The sequence below is a fragment of the Gracilinanus agilis genome, chromosome 4 (assembly GCF_016433145.1).
Source record: "Gracilinanus agilis isolate LMUSP501 chromosome 4, AgileGrace, whole genome shotgun sequence".
Lineage (NCBI taxonomy): Eukaryota > Metazoa > Chordata > Mammalia > Didelphimorphia > Didelphidae > Gracilinanus > Gracilinanus agilis.
Window position 1 is genome coordinate 346843665 of NC_058133.1, and position 16702 is coordinate 346860366.

Consider the following 16702-nt stretch of genomic DNA (forward strand, 5'->3'; position numbering starts at 1 on the left):
AAAGAAAGAAAAAAGAAAGAAAGAAAGAAAGAAAGAAAGAAAGAAAGAAAGAAAGAAAGAAAGAAAGAAAGAAAGAAAGAGAAATTCTTGGAATAAATGTGCATAAATGAGTAGAACCAGAGAACAGTATATAGAGTAACAGAAATATTGTATGATGATCAATTGGGAATGAATAAACTATTATCAACAAAATAAGGTTCCAGGATAACCCCAAAGGAATCATGATAAAAAAAATGCCATCCACTAATTTTTTTTGTTCTTGAGTTTCCTTCCACAAAAGGATTAATATGGAAAAATGAACTGCATGACTTCACATATAAAATCTCAAGGGGAGAAAGTGGTAGGGGGAGAGAATTCTAAACTAAATATTCTTTGAAAAATGTTGGAACCTTTTTTGCATGTAATTGGGGAAAAAATAAAATAAAATAACATTTTTTAATGTTATCTTTTGTCAAAGAAGTAATCGTTGGAATCCAATTACAAATCAAAGTGTGCCTTCTTTCAATTTATTTCCTTCATGAAATTTTTATTATTTGTGTGATATCTGTCTTCTGTCATGGCATGGGAAATATGGAAATATGTATTGTGTGAAAGCACTGTTATATTTATAGCCTTTAGTTGGGGGACAGAATAATGGAGAGAATATGGATTGCAAAAGTTAAAAAACAGTTGTCAAAACCTGTTTCCACATGTAATTGAAAAAAAAGTCTTTGAAGTTTAAAAATTAAAAAACAAATATGCATAGTAAAGAGAAGCAAATTTATTTATTAGCCTTGTCCAAAAAATGTCTTATTCTGCATCTTCCATCCATCACCTCTCTGTCAGGAGATGGATAGAATGCATCACCCATCATCGGTCCCTTGGAATCATAGTTAGTTTCACACAAAGCTTTGCCACTTAGTTAATGAGTGAAAGAAATGGTAGACACAGAGCCATAACTTAAAATCTTAGCACCCAAACCACTGATACAGAGACTCTGAATCACTGAAACCAGTGAGAGAACAGAGAAGAGTCTAGGCAGGGAGAAGCTCACCCAAGGTGTAACTACTTAGGAGAGGAAGCACCATTACAATCTTCTTAATTTTAGCTAATTATTCCAGCTAACTAGGTGCTGAGCTCAGTTATTTCTACCTACTAAAGAAATACAAATGCTATAACATCTCTAAAATCTCAGTACCTGGGGAAAAGTTCCAGCATCCCATCCTAGTTAATATTCTGATCAATGACACCACAATGTGATTCTTAAAGGAAAGGAAAAAACTCAAAAAAATTTCACTAAATAAAAAATGTTGCACAAAAAAATTAAATACAAGAGGCATTGTACATTACCCAAAAGCCCTGCTAGAGATCGCATGTCTTTCTCCATCAACATGTAGATTTCTTCCTCAGAGAAGCGGCCAATGCCATGACCATACATTTCCCGTTTCACAATGCCTTTCGTTAGGTGGCAGAAAATCCACTTCAGCAGGTCACTAAAGGGACCACTAAGAGAAAGCATCTTCTGGGTCTCGTGTAGATTGTCCACCCATTGGCAATAAGCTAACGTCCTAGAAGGATGCAGAAACAAGTTAATGAGGGTGTCAGATATAAAATGCTTCTCCAGAGATGCTTGCCAATGAGTCTTTAAGAATTTATTGAATTCCAGAGAAAGTAACTTTTTCTGGCCTAAAAAAAAGAAAAAGAAAAAGAAAAGGTTATCTGAATGAAATGTAATCAGATTTAAGAGACGAGGGATAAAATCAAAATTTTAATGTTACTGACAATGACCAAATGTTTCACTACTTTGTATTCGCAGACAACAATAACAAATTACATTTATATATCACTTTAACAGTGCAAAGTTCTACACATAGACCATGGCACCCTTCCATAAAACCTGTGCAATCAGGTCTCCTTGCCCTTCAATTCTATATTCTATTTCCTCTCCTGCCTTGGATATTTTTTTCTATAGAACTTCCCCAAATTTATTTTTATAGTTTTATAAGTTTAATAACTGATATTTCTGTTCTCTTAATGAAACTTACTTGTCTATATCTGGCATGTGGAGGGAAATTTTTCATTTAATAGATTTATCCAGCCTCAGACACTTACTAGCTGTGTGACCCTGGGCAAGTCACTTGCCCCCCCATTGCCTACCCTTACCACTCTTCTGCCTTGGAGCCAATACACAGTATTGACTCCAACACGGAAGGTAAGGGTTTTTATTAAAAATAATAATAATAATAATAATAATAATAATAATAATAATTTAACTAACAGAACTCTGGGGCCCTTGAACAAAATAATTTATATCCACAAGATCTGGGAAGGGTCTTACTCAACTCTCTCATTTTACAGATGAGGGACTAAGACACAGAAAAAATTGACTCACTGAAGGTCTCACATACACAGGAAGTTACAGAACCAAGATTCATATCTGAGTCCTTTAATTCCAAATCTTACACTTTTCCTTTGTCCCCTATTATTTCCCTAGCCTCTATTTATAGGAATATTATATACAAAGAGGCTTCAATTGAAAAAATTTCCAAACATTCCTACTTTGGGCCAAAGTATTTCTAAGAAATTTGACATGAAAAAGAAAAACAACCTGGTGTGAGGAGAGGGAGAGTTTGCCTCCCCCAAATCTCTTCTAGAAAATGATGTGCTTGACACTCTTGCTTGGCAAAGAGCCCATAGTACTCTTGAATTATTAACTGGGAATGAGAGTGAGGGCCAATTTGTAAACTAATGCTGGCTCAGTAATTAGCATCACCTATCATCTTATGAGACCATTTCAGGAAGCTGAGACACTCATTTTCCTGAACTTACAGAAGTTTCTGAGCAGTCCAGAGACGGGTAATCAAATTGTTTGTTTGTTTTTTATTAAAACCCTTATTTTCTGTCTTAGTAACAAATCTAAGACATAAGGGCAAGGGACAGGTAAATGGGGTTGTGATTTGCCCAGTGTCACATAGCTAGGACATGTTTAAGTCCAAATTTGAACCCAGGACCTCCTAACTCTAGGCTTGGCTCTCTATTCACTGTGCCACCTAACTGACCCATTCATTATTTATTTTTTGCACCCTTATCTTCCACCTTAGAATCAATTCTATGTATTGATTCCAAACCAGAAGAATGGTAAGGACCAAGCAATGGGGATTAAGTGACTTGCCTAGGGTCCCTCAGCTAGGGATGTCTGAGGCTAGATTTAGACCCCAATCCTGGCTCTCAATCCATTTAATCACCTACCTGCTTCCCCCCTTCATGACTTTTAATAAACAAAAAAGCCTTTGTTCAGTGTCCCCAGAACCAACAATTCTTCAGAATACTCCTTCCCTCATAAAAAAGAATGCACAAAAAAAAAGTTTCATTTCATTTTTTTAATGACAAGTACTGTTTATGAATTATTTTTAAGGAAAAGTAAAAACAGAAGCAAAACAGTAAATTTGGGAGGGGGCCCTAAAAGGAAAACTTCATTTTACTACTATCCCAAGAAAAGGAACTTTTCAAGGATAGCCTCCATAGGAATTCCATGTGAACTAGAACGACCTCCAGGAATTGATGCAGAGTGAAAGGAGCAGAACCAGGAGAACATTATACACAGAGATGGATACACTGTGGTAAAATCGAATGTAATGGACTTCTGTACTAGTTAGCAATGCAGTGATCCAAGACAATTCTGAGGGACTTATGAGAAAGAATGCTCTCCACATCCAAAGAAAGAACTGTGGGAGCAGAAATGCATTAGAAAAATATATGATCAATCACGTAGTGCGAAAGGGATGTGATTAGGGTTTTGACATTAAAAGATCACTCTACTGCAAAAATGAATAACATGGAAATAGGTTTTGAACAGTGAAACATGTATAACCTAGTGGAACTGCTTGTCGACTTTGATGGGGGGAGAGAGAGAAGATGGGAGGGGGATCATGAATCACGTAAACATGGAAAAATAATCTAAATAAAAAAAATTTTTAAAGGATAGCCTCCATACATTTCTTCCATGGGAACTCAGAAGCTAAACTTAAAACCAATCAAAAAATAATGTGGAGAGAGCAGCTAGATGGTTCAATGGATTGAGAGCCAGGTCTAGAGGCAGGAGATCCTGGATTTAAATCTGGCCTCAGACACTTCCTAGCTATATGACCGTGGGCAAGACACTTAACCCCCATTGCCCAGCTCTTACCACTCTTCTGCCTTGGATCCAATACACAAAAATTCAAGAAAGGCTGGGAGAATGGCATGCTGGTCTCATAGGAGCTCAGCTCTCCAGCTGCTACCCTAAGCAGGGATAAAACCAAAAGAGAAAATACGAAAGCTGAATGATAAGGGATGACCAGGAGCTAGTGTAGAATGGTGCCAGAGCTCTTTTTCTGCAAAGAATGCAGATAGGAAGACTCCTTTGCTCTCTCCATTTCGAAGCTTATCTTGATTTCTTTAAAGTCTGTTTTAAATTTTTGTCTATGTGGAAGGGACAGTGCCAGGACTGATTAAGATTCATTTTTCTAAATTCAAATCTGGCTTCAGACACTCACTAGCTATGTTCCCTGGGCAAGTCACTTCACCCCATTTGCCTCAGTTTCCTCATTGATAAAATAAGCTGGAGAAGAAAATGGCAAAGCATTCTAGTATTTTTGCCAAGAAAATTCCAAATGGGATCGCTAAGGAACCTAACCCAACTGAAACCAGCTAAACAATAATCTCTAAAAGCCAGCAGGAAGATAAAGGTGTGACTAACCCAATGCATTATTGTATACTTTACACATCTGTATTTTATGTATTTTATTTGCTTCAGTAGCATTTTTAGAACCTATGATTGACTAAACAGAGAGAGAAGATTCTCTTTACAGTTGCTAGGATTTCTACCAGGAGACAAACCAAAGAGATCTGTATTGATAGCATATTTTTAGAAATAGGGACCTAATCTGTGATTTCATTGTATAGATTACTTCCAGATGAGAAAAACTCCTTTATCAATATACAGGTCAGTGCCTTCCCTGAAAATTAGTAGTGCTGAGTTACTTAGAGCACTAAAAATGCCTTGCCCCAGGGTCATACAGCCTTCATGTTTCAGAGATTTTTCTGACCTTCCAGTGAGCTCTCTATCTACCTACATACACCCTATAGCCTCTCTAACAGCACATTATTAAATTGCTTTTAAGCAGAGGTGAAAATTAATCTTGACCATCCAGGATTCTTCTGGGCATAAACAAGCCAACTCCGTGATTGGGGAAAAAAGCTTGGTAAATGTCAAAAGGAGAAAATTCCTCTCCCAGGCAATGGCCTTGGGCCACCTACTCTTCATGGTTCCATTACTGCATGTTTAAAGGAGTGCCTCAGGGCAGAGCCAAGATGGTGGCTTAGTAGCCACTAAACTGGAACCTTCAGAGAATCCTCTCAAAGGAATGTACCTCCCCCAAAGAGAGAGCCTAAAGCAGTGATCAGAGAGAAAGCCATACCTAAAGGAAAGTGTTGGGACCACAATGGCCCCATCCACACAAGATGGGAGGACAAAGAGAGGGAGTAGCTAGTTTTCCTCTTTGGCCAAACACCATTAATATTAGAAACCTATCAGAAACAAGAGCTAAAATATCTAGTATTCAGGGTGGATAATTTTTCAGGCATCTGAGGAGAGAAAGTTCTCCATCAATGAATTTGGCAGTCACTTTCTCAAGTTACATTGAGCCTCCCCTTCCTTATGGAAAATTAGGGGTGGAAGAGTAATGCTCTAAAAGAAGCCCAGGCTTGGATGGGGAGGTCAGGAAGGCAGATGTGGTACATAGGACTTTTTTCAGAAGGCACATAAATGTTAATGAGGAAGCCCAGTCACAAGGGAAACACTGCTTTTTACTGAAGTCTGTCCCAGTTGTTTCCATGCCCAGAACATTTGGTCAATGAGAAAACCCTTTGTCTCTCTGTACCTCCTCCTCCTCCCCCTGCTGGGTCTTGTCCTCCCAAGCCTCTTCACCCCTTTCACTAGATGAATAACATTTTGGGTTTTTAATGAGTCCTGGAAGTCTTTCCTAATCAACAGAATGCCAATTCAATCAGCCTCCCCTTTCCAAACTCTAACCCGGCAATTCAGAAACCAGCCTCGCCTCTGTGCTTCTCAAAGAAATAACTTCAAGATAACCCAAGAGGAAAAGAGGTCAGGTTCCAGAAGTAGAAATAGAAAAATTTTAAAGAATGGACATCTAAAGGAGCAAAAAGGCAGTCAGAGCAAGATTTCAATTCCAGGAGGCAGATGAATAGATCACATCATAAAGACTAAGAAAATGGAAGATTACTTTACAATCCCAAGTTTGAAAACTTAAAAGTAAATAAAATAACAAGAAAAGGATCCGATTCCCACCCTAGGCAATACTTTGTGACTATCAAATAGAATCTACTTCATTGTAGCCGAGGGGATAAAGTACTGGGCCTAGAATCAGGAAGACCTGAGTACAAATCCAGCCTTAGATACTTGCTAGCTATGACCTTGGGCAAATAAATCACTTAAACTCTGTCTTAGTTTCTACATCTATAAAATGGGAAAACAGCATCTGTTTCCCAGACTTCTAATGAATATCAAATGTGATACTAATTATAAAGTGCTTGGCACAGTGACTGGCATATAGTACATGTTATATAAATGTTAGTTATTATTATTACTACAGGGATTGCATTTAATGCCAAACAATTATAGCTCTACCCCCTAAAAAACCCTGAAAGTTTGGTTTAAATTTTAAAAAAAGCTTCTGAAGGGAGTCAAAAAAAGGCCATCATATTCTTCAAAAATAGAAGATTTAAGGAATAGGGGTGAAAAACAACAAATAAATGGATAAACTCTATCAACTTAATTCACACTGTAATGAATTTAACACAGTTTTCAGAGTTGCACCAGAATGATGTATAAATATTATCTTTTGATGGAAAAAAACAAGAAATAGGGGCTTCTAAGATACTTAAAAAGGAAATACTGATAAAAATCACTAATAAGATATAAAATTCTATATGCCTTCAATTCCCACAATTATAGAATGAAAAGGATCACAGATTTAGAGTTAAAAAGAACCTCAGAGGCCATTTTGTCCAAAGTCCTTATTTTACCAATAATGAAACTAAGGTCAAAGGAGATTTAAGTGACCAGTCCAAGGTTACGCAGACAGTGTCAAAGGTAGACTGACCCTAACACCAGTGTTCTTTCCTTTGGGGACTTCAAAATGCTTCATGAATCCTCTAATGGTTTAACATATCATCATTCTTTCTATCACCCCAGCCCATTCTAGTTTTTGAGTAACAAGTTCAAGCCCTAATTTCAAGCCATAGAATTCCCCTCCCAAATTCACATACAGGAAACTTTCCAATGGGTGGGAGAATGTCAGGAAATGCAAACATCGAGTGCATTCTTTTGGAGGACACTAAGAAGCTTTCTTTCTTGGCACCCTATCTTTCTTGCACAGGAATATCTTAGCAAACTTACCAATAGAAATGCTCCTCCACCATCTTAGTCACAGCTCGGGACACTGCTCTTTCATGAGGGCCAAGATTTTTATTTAAGTTCACTCCAAGTTTCTCTTCCAAAAAGTCAATGATGAATTCTGTGCCAGATACTTTTTCCTGATTGTATTCAATCCAAGGCATTTTCCCTTGAGGGGAAAGTTTTCCATCAAAATAGTTCTAAGCAAATGAATGGAAAAAGAAAATGAAAATATTAATAAAAACACCTTCAACTTCTGATTAAAAAATAAGCATGGAAACTATTTGATGCAAAAGGGAGGAGTGCTACATTTAGACCTAGAGGACCTGGACTCAAATCTTGTCTCTACCACTTCCTACAAGTCCCTTAACTTCTCTGGACCTCATCTCTAAAATGGTTGGAGTAAGGGGCAGGCAGCTAGATAACACAGAGGCTAGAACAATAGGAAGAGGAGGACAAGATTTCTTTTACCTCTCTTCTCTTCATCCTTTCATTGGAAGAATAACATTTTGGGTTTTTAAATGACTCCTGAAAGTCCTTCCTAATTGTCCCAATGCCACTTCAATCAGCCTCCCCATTGCAGCCTCTAAACCAGCTTCACCTCTGTGCTTCCCAGAGGAAATAGCCTCGTCAACCCAAGAGGAAAAGAGGCCAGGATCCAGAAGAAGAAATAGAAAAATTAAAAAGAATGGGCATTTAAAGGAGTAAAAGGGAGTACCTAGGTTCAAATCTGGTCTTAGACACTTCTAGCTGTGTGATCCTGGGTAAGTCACTTAACCCCCATTGCCTTGCCCTTACTGCTGCTCTGCATAGAACCAAAATACAGTCTGGATTCTAAGACAGAAGGTAAGGGTTTAAAAAAAAAAAACTAAGGTATTACATCTAAGTAATAAGGCTATTTATCTCAGAAAGAATAAAGTTAGTAACAAATCTAAACAGTTACTAAACAAACTCAGTTGCTCACAATGATGTTAAACATTTTGTTCCTAATATAAAAAAAACATTTAATTTAAAATAACAACAACACAATAATGATGAATTATGGCAATATGGGAATGTAAAGTCCACAAAGTGCTATTACATACATAATCTCATTTGAGTCTCACAATAACCCTGTGTGGTTTGGTCTACAGTTACATGTGACATTCCTCACCCAGGGAAGCAGGTCACTCCAATGGACTATATATGACTTGCCCTGAAAGAACAAACCCAAGGGGAATACTTTTCCCTAAAAAATAATAAATTTTTTGACTGAATTTTCTTTTTACTTGGGAAAAAGAAAAAGAATGAATTTGTTATAATTCCATCAGTTTAACAAACATTTAATAAGTAGATGCTGTATGCAGAACACTGTGATAAGGCACTGGAAAAGACAGAAGATTTCAATTAAAAAAAAACTGTCCTTGCCCTCTTATAGCTTGCATCTTGGAGTGAAACATGCAAAAATAACGAGGGCACAAAATAATATATAAATGCACGAGATGCAGCCAAAAATAGAGAGCATAGAACAAAGACCTACACTGAAGGATAAAGAGTGAAATGAATGTCATTGTTATGTCACAGAGTGGCTTTCAAAGAAATTATAATACTGAGGTTCTTAAGAGAAAAAATAAAACCCTAGATATACCAGATATGTCTAGTGTTCTGAGCAACCTCCATACAGCAGTGATCTCATATTGATTATGGTTGAAAAGAGAGATACCCATGCACTGATCCCAACTTTGTCACTGTTTCTGTGACCAGTTAAGTCATCTTATCTCCCTGTGCCTCAGTTTCCTCATCTGTCAAATATAAAATCTGTAAGAAGAAGAGATTGGACTAATATCTAAAGTCCCTTCCAGCTCTGAATCTATGCTTCTTTGATGACCTATAAGTATGGAGTGACTTTTATCTTATTTGATGTCCCCAATTATATTAAAAAATAAGAAAGCCAAGTTGTAACTCAATTATTTAATCTAAATAGCTAATTTAAACAATCCAGGCCTCAAAATGGTCTTTCTTCTCTTAATAAACTGGCTTGACTATTCTTTGATGTCATTCAGTCATTAAGAGTCTAAGTCCATTTGGTGTTTTCTTGGCAGAGATACCAGAGTGGTTGGCCATTTCCCTTCTCTAGGTCATTTTACAAATGAGGAAACTGAGTTTGGTAACTTGTTCAGGGTCACATAGCCAGTAAGTGTCTTGAGGCCAGATTTGAACTCAGGAAGATGAATCCATTGTGTCACCTAGCTTACAGGGCTTGATTATAAACACAGCCTAAATTATTGTTTCTCTCCTTAGATTGAAGGAACTAGGAACAAATATTCAAGCCTCTATCAGGTTTAAAATCAGCCTAAAACTTTCCATCAAGCAAGCAAAAAAAAAAAAAATTGCTTAAATCACAATAGGAAAGCTCGCTATTAGTTTTTTTTGTTTGTTTGATGAGGGGGTGGAAAGAGATGGTGTTGGGAAGAAGGCAGAAAGGCATTTGGAAAAAATGCTTCAAGGCTTTAATTTTTTTTTTTCATTGTCAGCTTGCAGAAGTGACTGGCTGTCTTCAAATTGAAGTGGAACAATCAAATGTGATAGGCTTAGCTACTAATAGCAATATAATGATCCAGAACAATTCTGAGGGACTTTTGAAAAAGAATGCTCTTTACCTCTAGAGAAAGAACTACTAAAGTCAGAATGTAGTTGGAAGCATATGATCTATCACTTGTTCATTTGGGTATAGGTTTTGGGGTTTTGGTTTTATAAGAGTATTACTTAGAGAAATGAATAATATGGAAATATGTTTTGAGTGATAATACATTGTATAACCCAGACTGAATTGCTCACCAGCGCCAGGAGAGGGGAGGGAAGGAGAGAGGGAGACCATTTGGATCATATAACTTCAGAAAACTCATGTGGAAATTTGCTATAAAATAAATAAATGAATGAATAAATAATGATCCTCAAAAGTTTCAGACACCATACATATCTACCCAAAAAAGTTCTAAAGACCTGTTTCAGATTTCTATGATAAACAAAAGTCTATGCCCAAAGAGCTATGAAGTTTTGACCTAGCAACACAGATACTAGATCTATATCATGGAGAAATCAAAGAAAAAGGTCCATATCTCAAAGAAATTTTTTAAAAAAATAAATCAAACCAAAAAAAGTACAAAAATATTTATAGCAGCTCTTTTTGTAGTGGCGAAGGACTGGAAACTGAAAAGATACTCATCAATTGAGGAATGGCTGAACAATCAAAAGAATTTAATAGAAAACTACTGTGTTGCAAGAAATGATGAAGGGGATGGTTCCAAAGAAATCTGGGATCACTTGTATAAACTGATACAAAGTAAAATAAACAAAACCAGTAAAATAATTTATATAATAAAAAAATATTGTAAAAAAGAATAATTTGTAATGACTTGGGAACTCTGATAGCCTTGTAATGAAACATGGTGTACCTCCTAGCAGGGAAGTGATGGACCAAGACAGCAGATTGAGGCTTTTTTTTTTTAAAGGGCCAATATGGAAATTTATTTTGCTTTGCAATATACATTTGTAATAGATTTTGTTTTTCTTGCTTTCTCAATGTGAGATTAAGGGGAAGAAGGGAAAGGCAAGAAGGAAAAATGAAAACCTGAAAATAAAATAAACTTGAACTTAAATAAAGAAGAAAACAAATAGGTATGAAATATCTTAGCCACAAGGGAAGCAAAAAATAGCTATAGTGTTTGGTTCGCTTAACTATGCTATATTGTTACAAGAATTGTATCTTGGGTGGTGGGAGGCTTTTGGGGGGGAAAGAAAAGAGCTGGTGATGTTTCCAGAAAAAAAAAAAAAAGAAAAGATAATCATTGAAGTATTTTTTTAAAATACACAGAGGACAAAATAAAGGACCCTGAACAAATTGGACAGCCTTGAAAGTAACATGTTGAGAGGCAATTAGATGGCTCAGTAGATGGGCAGTCAGGGCCAAAGACAGGAGGTCCTGGGTTCAAATATGACCTTAGATACTTCCTAGCTGTGTGACTCTGATCGAGTCACTTAACTGCAATTGCCTAGCCCTTGTCACTCTTCTGTCTTGGAACCAAGTAGTTCTATAGTATTGGTTGCAAGACAGAAGGTAAGGGTTTTTTTTTTTTTTAAGAAAAGAAAGTAGCATGTTGAATTTATTCTCTTTTTTTTTAATTTTAAAGAGATTCATTGTTTCATATATATGGTGTTCCAAAAGTCTTTAAAAAAACTTTAGTAACTTAAAACTGCACTAAGACTTTTAGAACACCCTGTATAATCCTATATATGTATGTATATACATACATAATACCTAATATATATACTTTGTATGTAGTAACATTCTCTTATTTTAGTTTTCATTAAATTCAGAATCAATAAAAACAAAAACCATAGAAAAAGTCACAAATGCAAGTTCTTATGTGCTTTTGCTTATTAGCAGTTATAAGAAGTGCTTAAACATTTTAAATAATGTTCTTAAACATATCAAAGAACTAATGCATCTATTATTACAGTTGCATTTGAAGTCAGACTTGCCCACAAAGGGCAAATTCAGATCTAAAGATGATACTGGGAAGAGATGAAGACCTCTGGTAAGAGGGAAATCCCCTGGTCATGATTTGATCAAGTTCACGTTTTACCTTCAATCTCTTTATTACATAAAAAATAATGCTGGGGGCAGCTGGATAGCTCAATGGATTGAGAGCCAGGCCTAGAGACAGGAGGTCCTGGGTTCAAATCTGGCCTCAGACACTTCCCAGCTGTGTGACCCTGGGCAAGTCACTTGACCCCATTGCCCACCCTTACCACTCTTCCACCAAGGAATACACTGAAGTTAAGGGTTTAAAAAAAAAAAGTAATGCCCTCCTGTTTTTCAAAGCATCAGCATTAATAAATAACAAAAATATTAAAGAAAACAGAAGAGAAAATTACTGTTGAAGAAGAAAGCATTAGAACTATCCTAGGCAAATCATCTTTCCTGGGTCTCAGTTTCTTCATCTTTTTTTTTCCCTGTCAATAAATACTTAAATGAGAAACAAAGTCTGCAAGACTACAATACCAGGAACTGTCCTGGTATCTACCTTCTACACTCCCTCAAGGCAGGAGCTGCATTTGGACCCAACTTGGGAGGAAGTTCAATTCTGAAATCACTTATTAGCATACATTTTTCTCAGAAGATACCAATCTGGGGTCCTAGATTCTCAATTTGGACACTTCATGGAAAAGTCAACCATGTGAAAACACAAACACATGCCACAAGATTGCTCTATAGGATATTTTTTTTTAAACCCTTACCTTCTGTCTTAGAATCAGTACTGCATATTGGTTCCAAGGCAGAAGAAGCAGTTAAGGGCTAGACAATGGAGCATAAGTGACTTACCCAGGGTCACACAGCTAGGAAATGTTGAAGGTCATATTTGAACCCAGGACCTCCCATCTCTGGTCCTGGCTCTCAATCCACTGAGCTACCTAGTTGCCCACTATCCACAAGACTTTTAACAGCTACCTGAGTAACCTGTGTGTGCACCACTTGGGCTGTAGCTCTAACAAAAGAACTGGAAATGAGTTGACTGGTCCCACATCATCTTGATGATCTCACTCTAACACTTTGCTCCTTTCATTAGAGAGGACTGGAACCTTAATTATGACCAAATAAAGTACATATCACTTGGCTTTAGTTTTTTATTTGTTACAAGGGACTTCGAATTCTATTTGGAGTGAGTGACATTTGAAAAAGTTTTTTTAAGTCAAGGACTATAACCCCTTGCCAAGAAAGTGCCAGTGGCAGCAGCAGTGGAAAGCAGATGGCTGTTTTAGAGACAGTGATCCAGTTCAGTACTAGGAGAGCAACATAGGCCCTTAAGCCTTAATGAGAGATGCAACAATCCTGAGGCATACATTTTCCAAAGACAACAGTTAATGTAGCACAGACCTAAAAGGCCTGTAAACAGTGGAGACAGAAGATTAAAATTGCTACTATATCATTTGCTTATTGATCCTATTTACAAGTAGCGGCTTTTGCCCTGTAGCTGCTTAAGTTGTCTCCGAACTTAATTTAGAATTCAGCTGGTCTATAATAGGTTAAGTTTAGAAATCCATCTCTCCTGCTAGCCACAGATCTATTCTTGCCTCAAGGAATTTTCCAACTTTGAGGAATGTGTGAGAAAGAAAGGGAGTCAGATCTGATATCTTTAAGCCACCAAGCTTTCTTTCAAGGATGTTGTGTTTGCTGACCAAAAGTCTAGGTCAGTATCTTCACCTGGACTCTAACAATGAGGTTATTGCTGCCCTTATTAGCAAACTTCCAACCAATCATGTTGTTCCCTGTGCCTCAGTTCTGGACATTATTCTATCTACCCCGTTCTCTTCTTTGTTCTGTACTCCTCAGAGCCTGTAAAAAGGGAGCTGTCTGTTTGTTCAGGATCTGTGGAATAAATGCATTTCTGCTAATAAATGCTATCTTGCTTGGAGATCTGCCTTGGCTTACTTTTTTGTTCAAACTTAAAGGCTACAGGAGCAATGAAACATTTTTTTAATGGAGCAATGGACCATAAAGGGAAGAAGAAGAACTGGTGGGATATGGAAATAGTCACAAATATCAAAGGAAGAACTAGAACTGGATAGTTACAAGACCCAAATCCATGAGAAGGAAGAAATCTAAACCTTGTTCATCACTGATTCAGTGAGTCACATGGCCTGTGCAGGTCCAGAGGGAGGAATCAACTCTATAACTCCAAGTTATTGGTTCACTTGGAGAACATCAAACCTAGGATTATATTGTACAACTGAAACAGTTATACCAACTCCCAAGAAAGTGGAGCCTATCAGAAAAGTAAATTACCTAACTTCCTAAATTGGGTTCCCCATTTGGAAAAGGGCCACAAACTCAACAGGGAACTCTAAGTTTGAAATAAATACATAGGTTCTCGGTCAAGGTAGAATCCACCCACAGAAAGAAATTTCATAACTCTATAGTCTTTGTTATGCATAATGAACTTTTTTCCCATGTTTTGTGCTTTGTCAGATTGGTCCTTAGAAAGGAATTTAGAACACATAGATGGGAATCAAAAGTGAGCCCAATTCAATATTGAATAAGTATTTGGAATGGATGGGATGGAATGGGATGGAGATGAGATGGGATGGGATGGTAGGATCACGGTTCATAAGATTACCCTCAGTCACTGTAATCCCAGGATTTGAGTTATGGGTGATGAGTTATATAATACCAGGACAATGTGAAATGAATGGCAATCTACTTTAGGTTACTGAGCTATTTATACAAGAGATTATATCTCTACTGCTAGAATGATCTGTCCCACCTTAAATCTCTGTGGCTATTTTGTTTGACTCCTCTTATAATTATTCTAACTTGGATTATAGTTAGAAATGTAACTGTCCTACACCCATACTAGGTTACAAGCAAGGACTGGGTTCTTTTTTATTTGGTATCCCTAGTGCCTCACACAAGGTAAGTGCTTTAAAAATGTATTTATATTTATATAAATGTATTTGATATTTTAAATTTATATCATGTATTAATAAATATTTGTTTAGTTAGTCTCCAAATGAGATTAACTACCATTTCACAGAATTTCAAGAACTGGAAGAGAAGTAAATGATAGTCTAACCCAACCCAAATAGATATGCCTTCTATACCATCCTTGACAAATGGTCTTCCAGGCCCAGTTTGAAGACCTCCAAACTATTTCCTCATTTAACTAATCCTACTTTCTAGATATAAGGAAGTTTTTTATTTAATTAAGCCAAAATCTCTCTATCTACTTCTTTTATCTTCTATCTAGTATTCCTACTTCTAACCTCTGAGGTCAAGCAAAACAAGTCTAATATTATCCTTATCCATATAACAGCCTTTTAAATACTGGAAGAGAACCATCATATACCCTAAATCCTCCCTTATACAGGATAATGAGCATTCCCAATTCCTTCTGTTAATCCTCATATGGCATAGTCTTTGTTCCTCTCAATCATCTTGGTCATCCTCCTCTGAACATGCTCTAAGTTTACCAATGTCTATCCTAAAACATGAACTAAACATAATATTCCAGACATAATCTGACCAGAAAAGAGCACATCCCTGCACTCCCCCATTCTGGACACTCTGCTTCTAGTAATTCTATTAAAGTTTCTATTATTGTAGTCTAATGCCCTTTTAGTTTTTTGATGGAGTTATCACCCTGTTGACTTTTAGTGCATTTGTAAACCACTAAGATCTTCTTCATAGAAATTATGGTCTGACCATATGTCCCCAATCTTGTGGTTGTGCAGTGGTATCCAATCCATCCTGAGCAACTTCACTATTAAATATTTACAGGATACCTATATAAAGTGTACGCTTTTTCTTTTAACACTCTGTGAAAAGCTATGTACAGGAAGAGGCTTCAATTACAATTTCACATAAGTCAGAACATCACTGGGTATTTTAATGCATTAATCAGAAATGTTCTTTTCCAAGAGAAGAGAGGAAAAAAATCCTTCTACTTTGCCAACAGTCTTTATGGAGGAAAAAAAGTGCCAAAACCATGTACTTCCAAGCACTGCAGTCTGGTATGCTTCACAGTAGGGCCTGTGTTGTCCCAACCAAACAGGAAGGGCAGCAGCCAGTTACATTCCTTAAAAGCAGCTGCTGTGAAGATGGAAACCAAGCAGTCAGCCCAAATAACGACTCAAGTCTTCTCTGATCACTCCTCCAACATGGTTAGGAAGCAAGAATGGTCAGCCTGAATGGCAGCTCTGGCCAATGAAGTCTTCCCTCTTATAAATTAACAAATAGCAGAATGATCTGAGGATGGAGCAAAAATCTACACTGGAAAAAAAAAAGCTCTGAAAAAAGCAGAGTGGCTTCAAGTTGCAAAAATTCTAGAGCTTCATTTAATTGCTGACAGCACTACAATTAAAGGTAGCAGTGTTTGCTAGAGCAGTTATAGTATTAAGACAGATGGATGAGTAAATGGCCCACTCTTTCCTTAATTTAACATTATTACATCCCAGTGATGTGTCTCCTGCAGAGGGCTGAATGCTAGAGCCCCAGAAAAGCAACTATCCACCGAATCTGATTAAGGCCAACGGTTTAGGTGGACCACTTGGGCAAAAACAAACAGTAATATGTGCCTTTTATAAATAACATTTGATTTCATCCTCATGGACACTCAGTGAGGAAGGGAGTGTAAATATTATAAGCTCCACTTTACAGAGGAAGAAAGAGAGCTCAGAGAAAAGTGACTTTCCCAAAGCAAATCACACAAAGCAAGCCAAGTGTTC

At 37.0% G+C, this 16702-nt stretch overlaps 1 protein-coding gene across 1 annotated transcript in view; it reads right to left on the minus strand.

Annotated features, from left to right (window-relative positions):
* FAXC (failed axon connections homolog, metaxin like GST domain containing) overlaps positions 1-16702 on the minus strand; it is a 62949-nt gene that overhangs the window by 33638 nt on the left and 12609 nt on the right. The window contains exons 3-4 of the mRNA XM_044675858.1: positions 7442-7638; positions 1330-1547 (exon numbers count right to left, since the gene is read on the minus strand). Coding sequence (XP_044531793.1) covers positions 1330-1547; positions 7442-7638 — 415 coding nt within the window. The remainder of the gene's footprint in view (positions 1-1329; positions 1548-7441; positions 7639-16702) is intronic.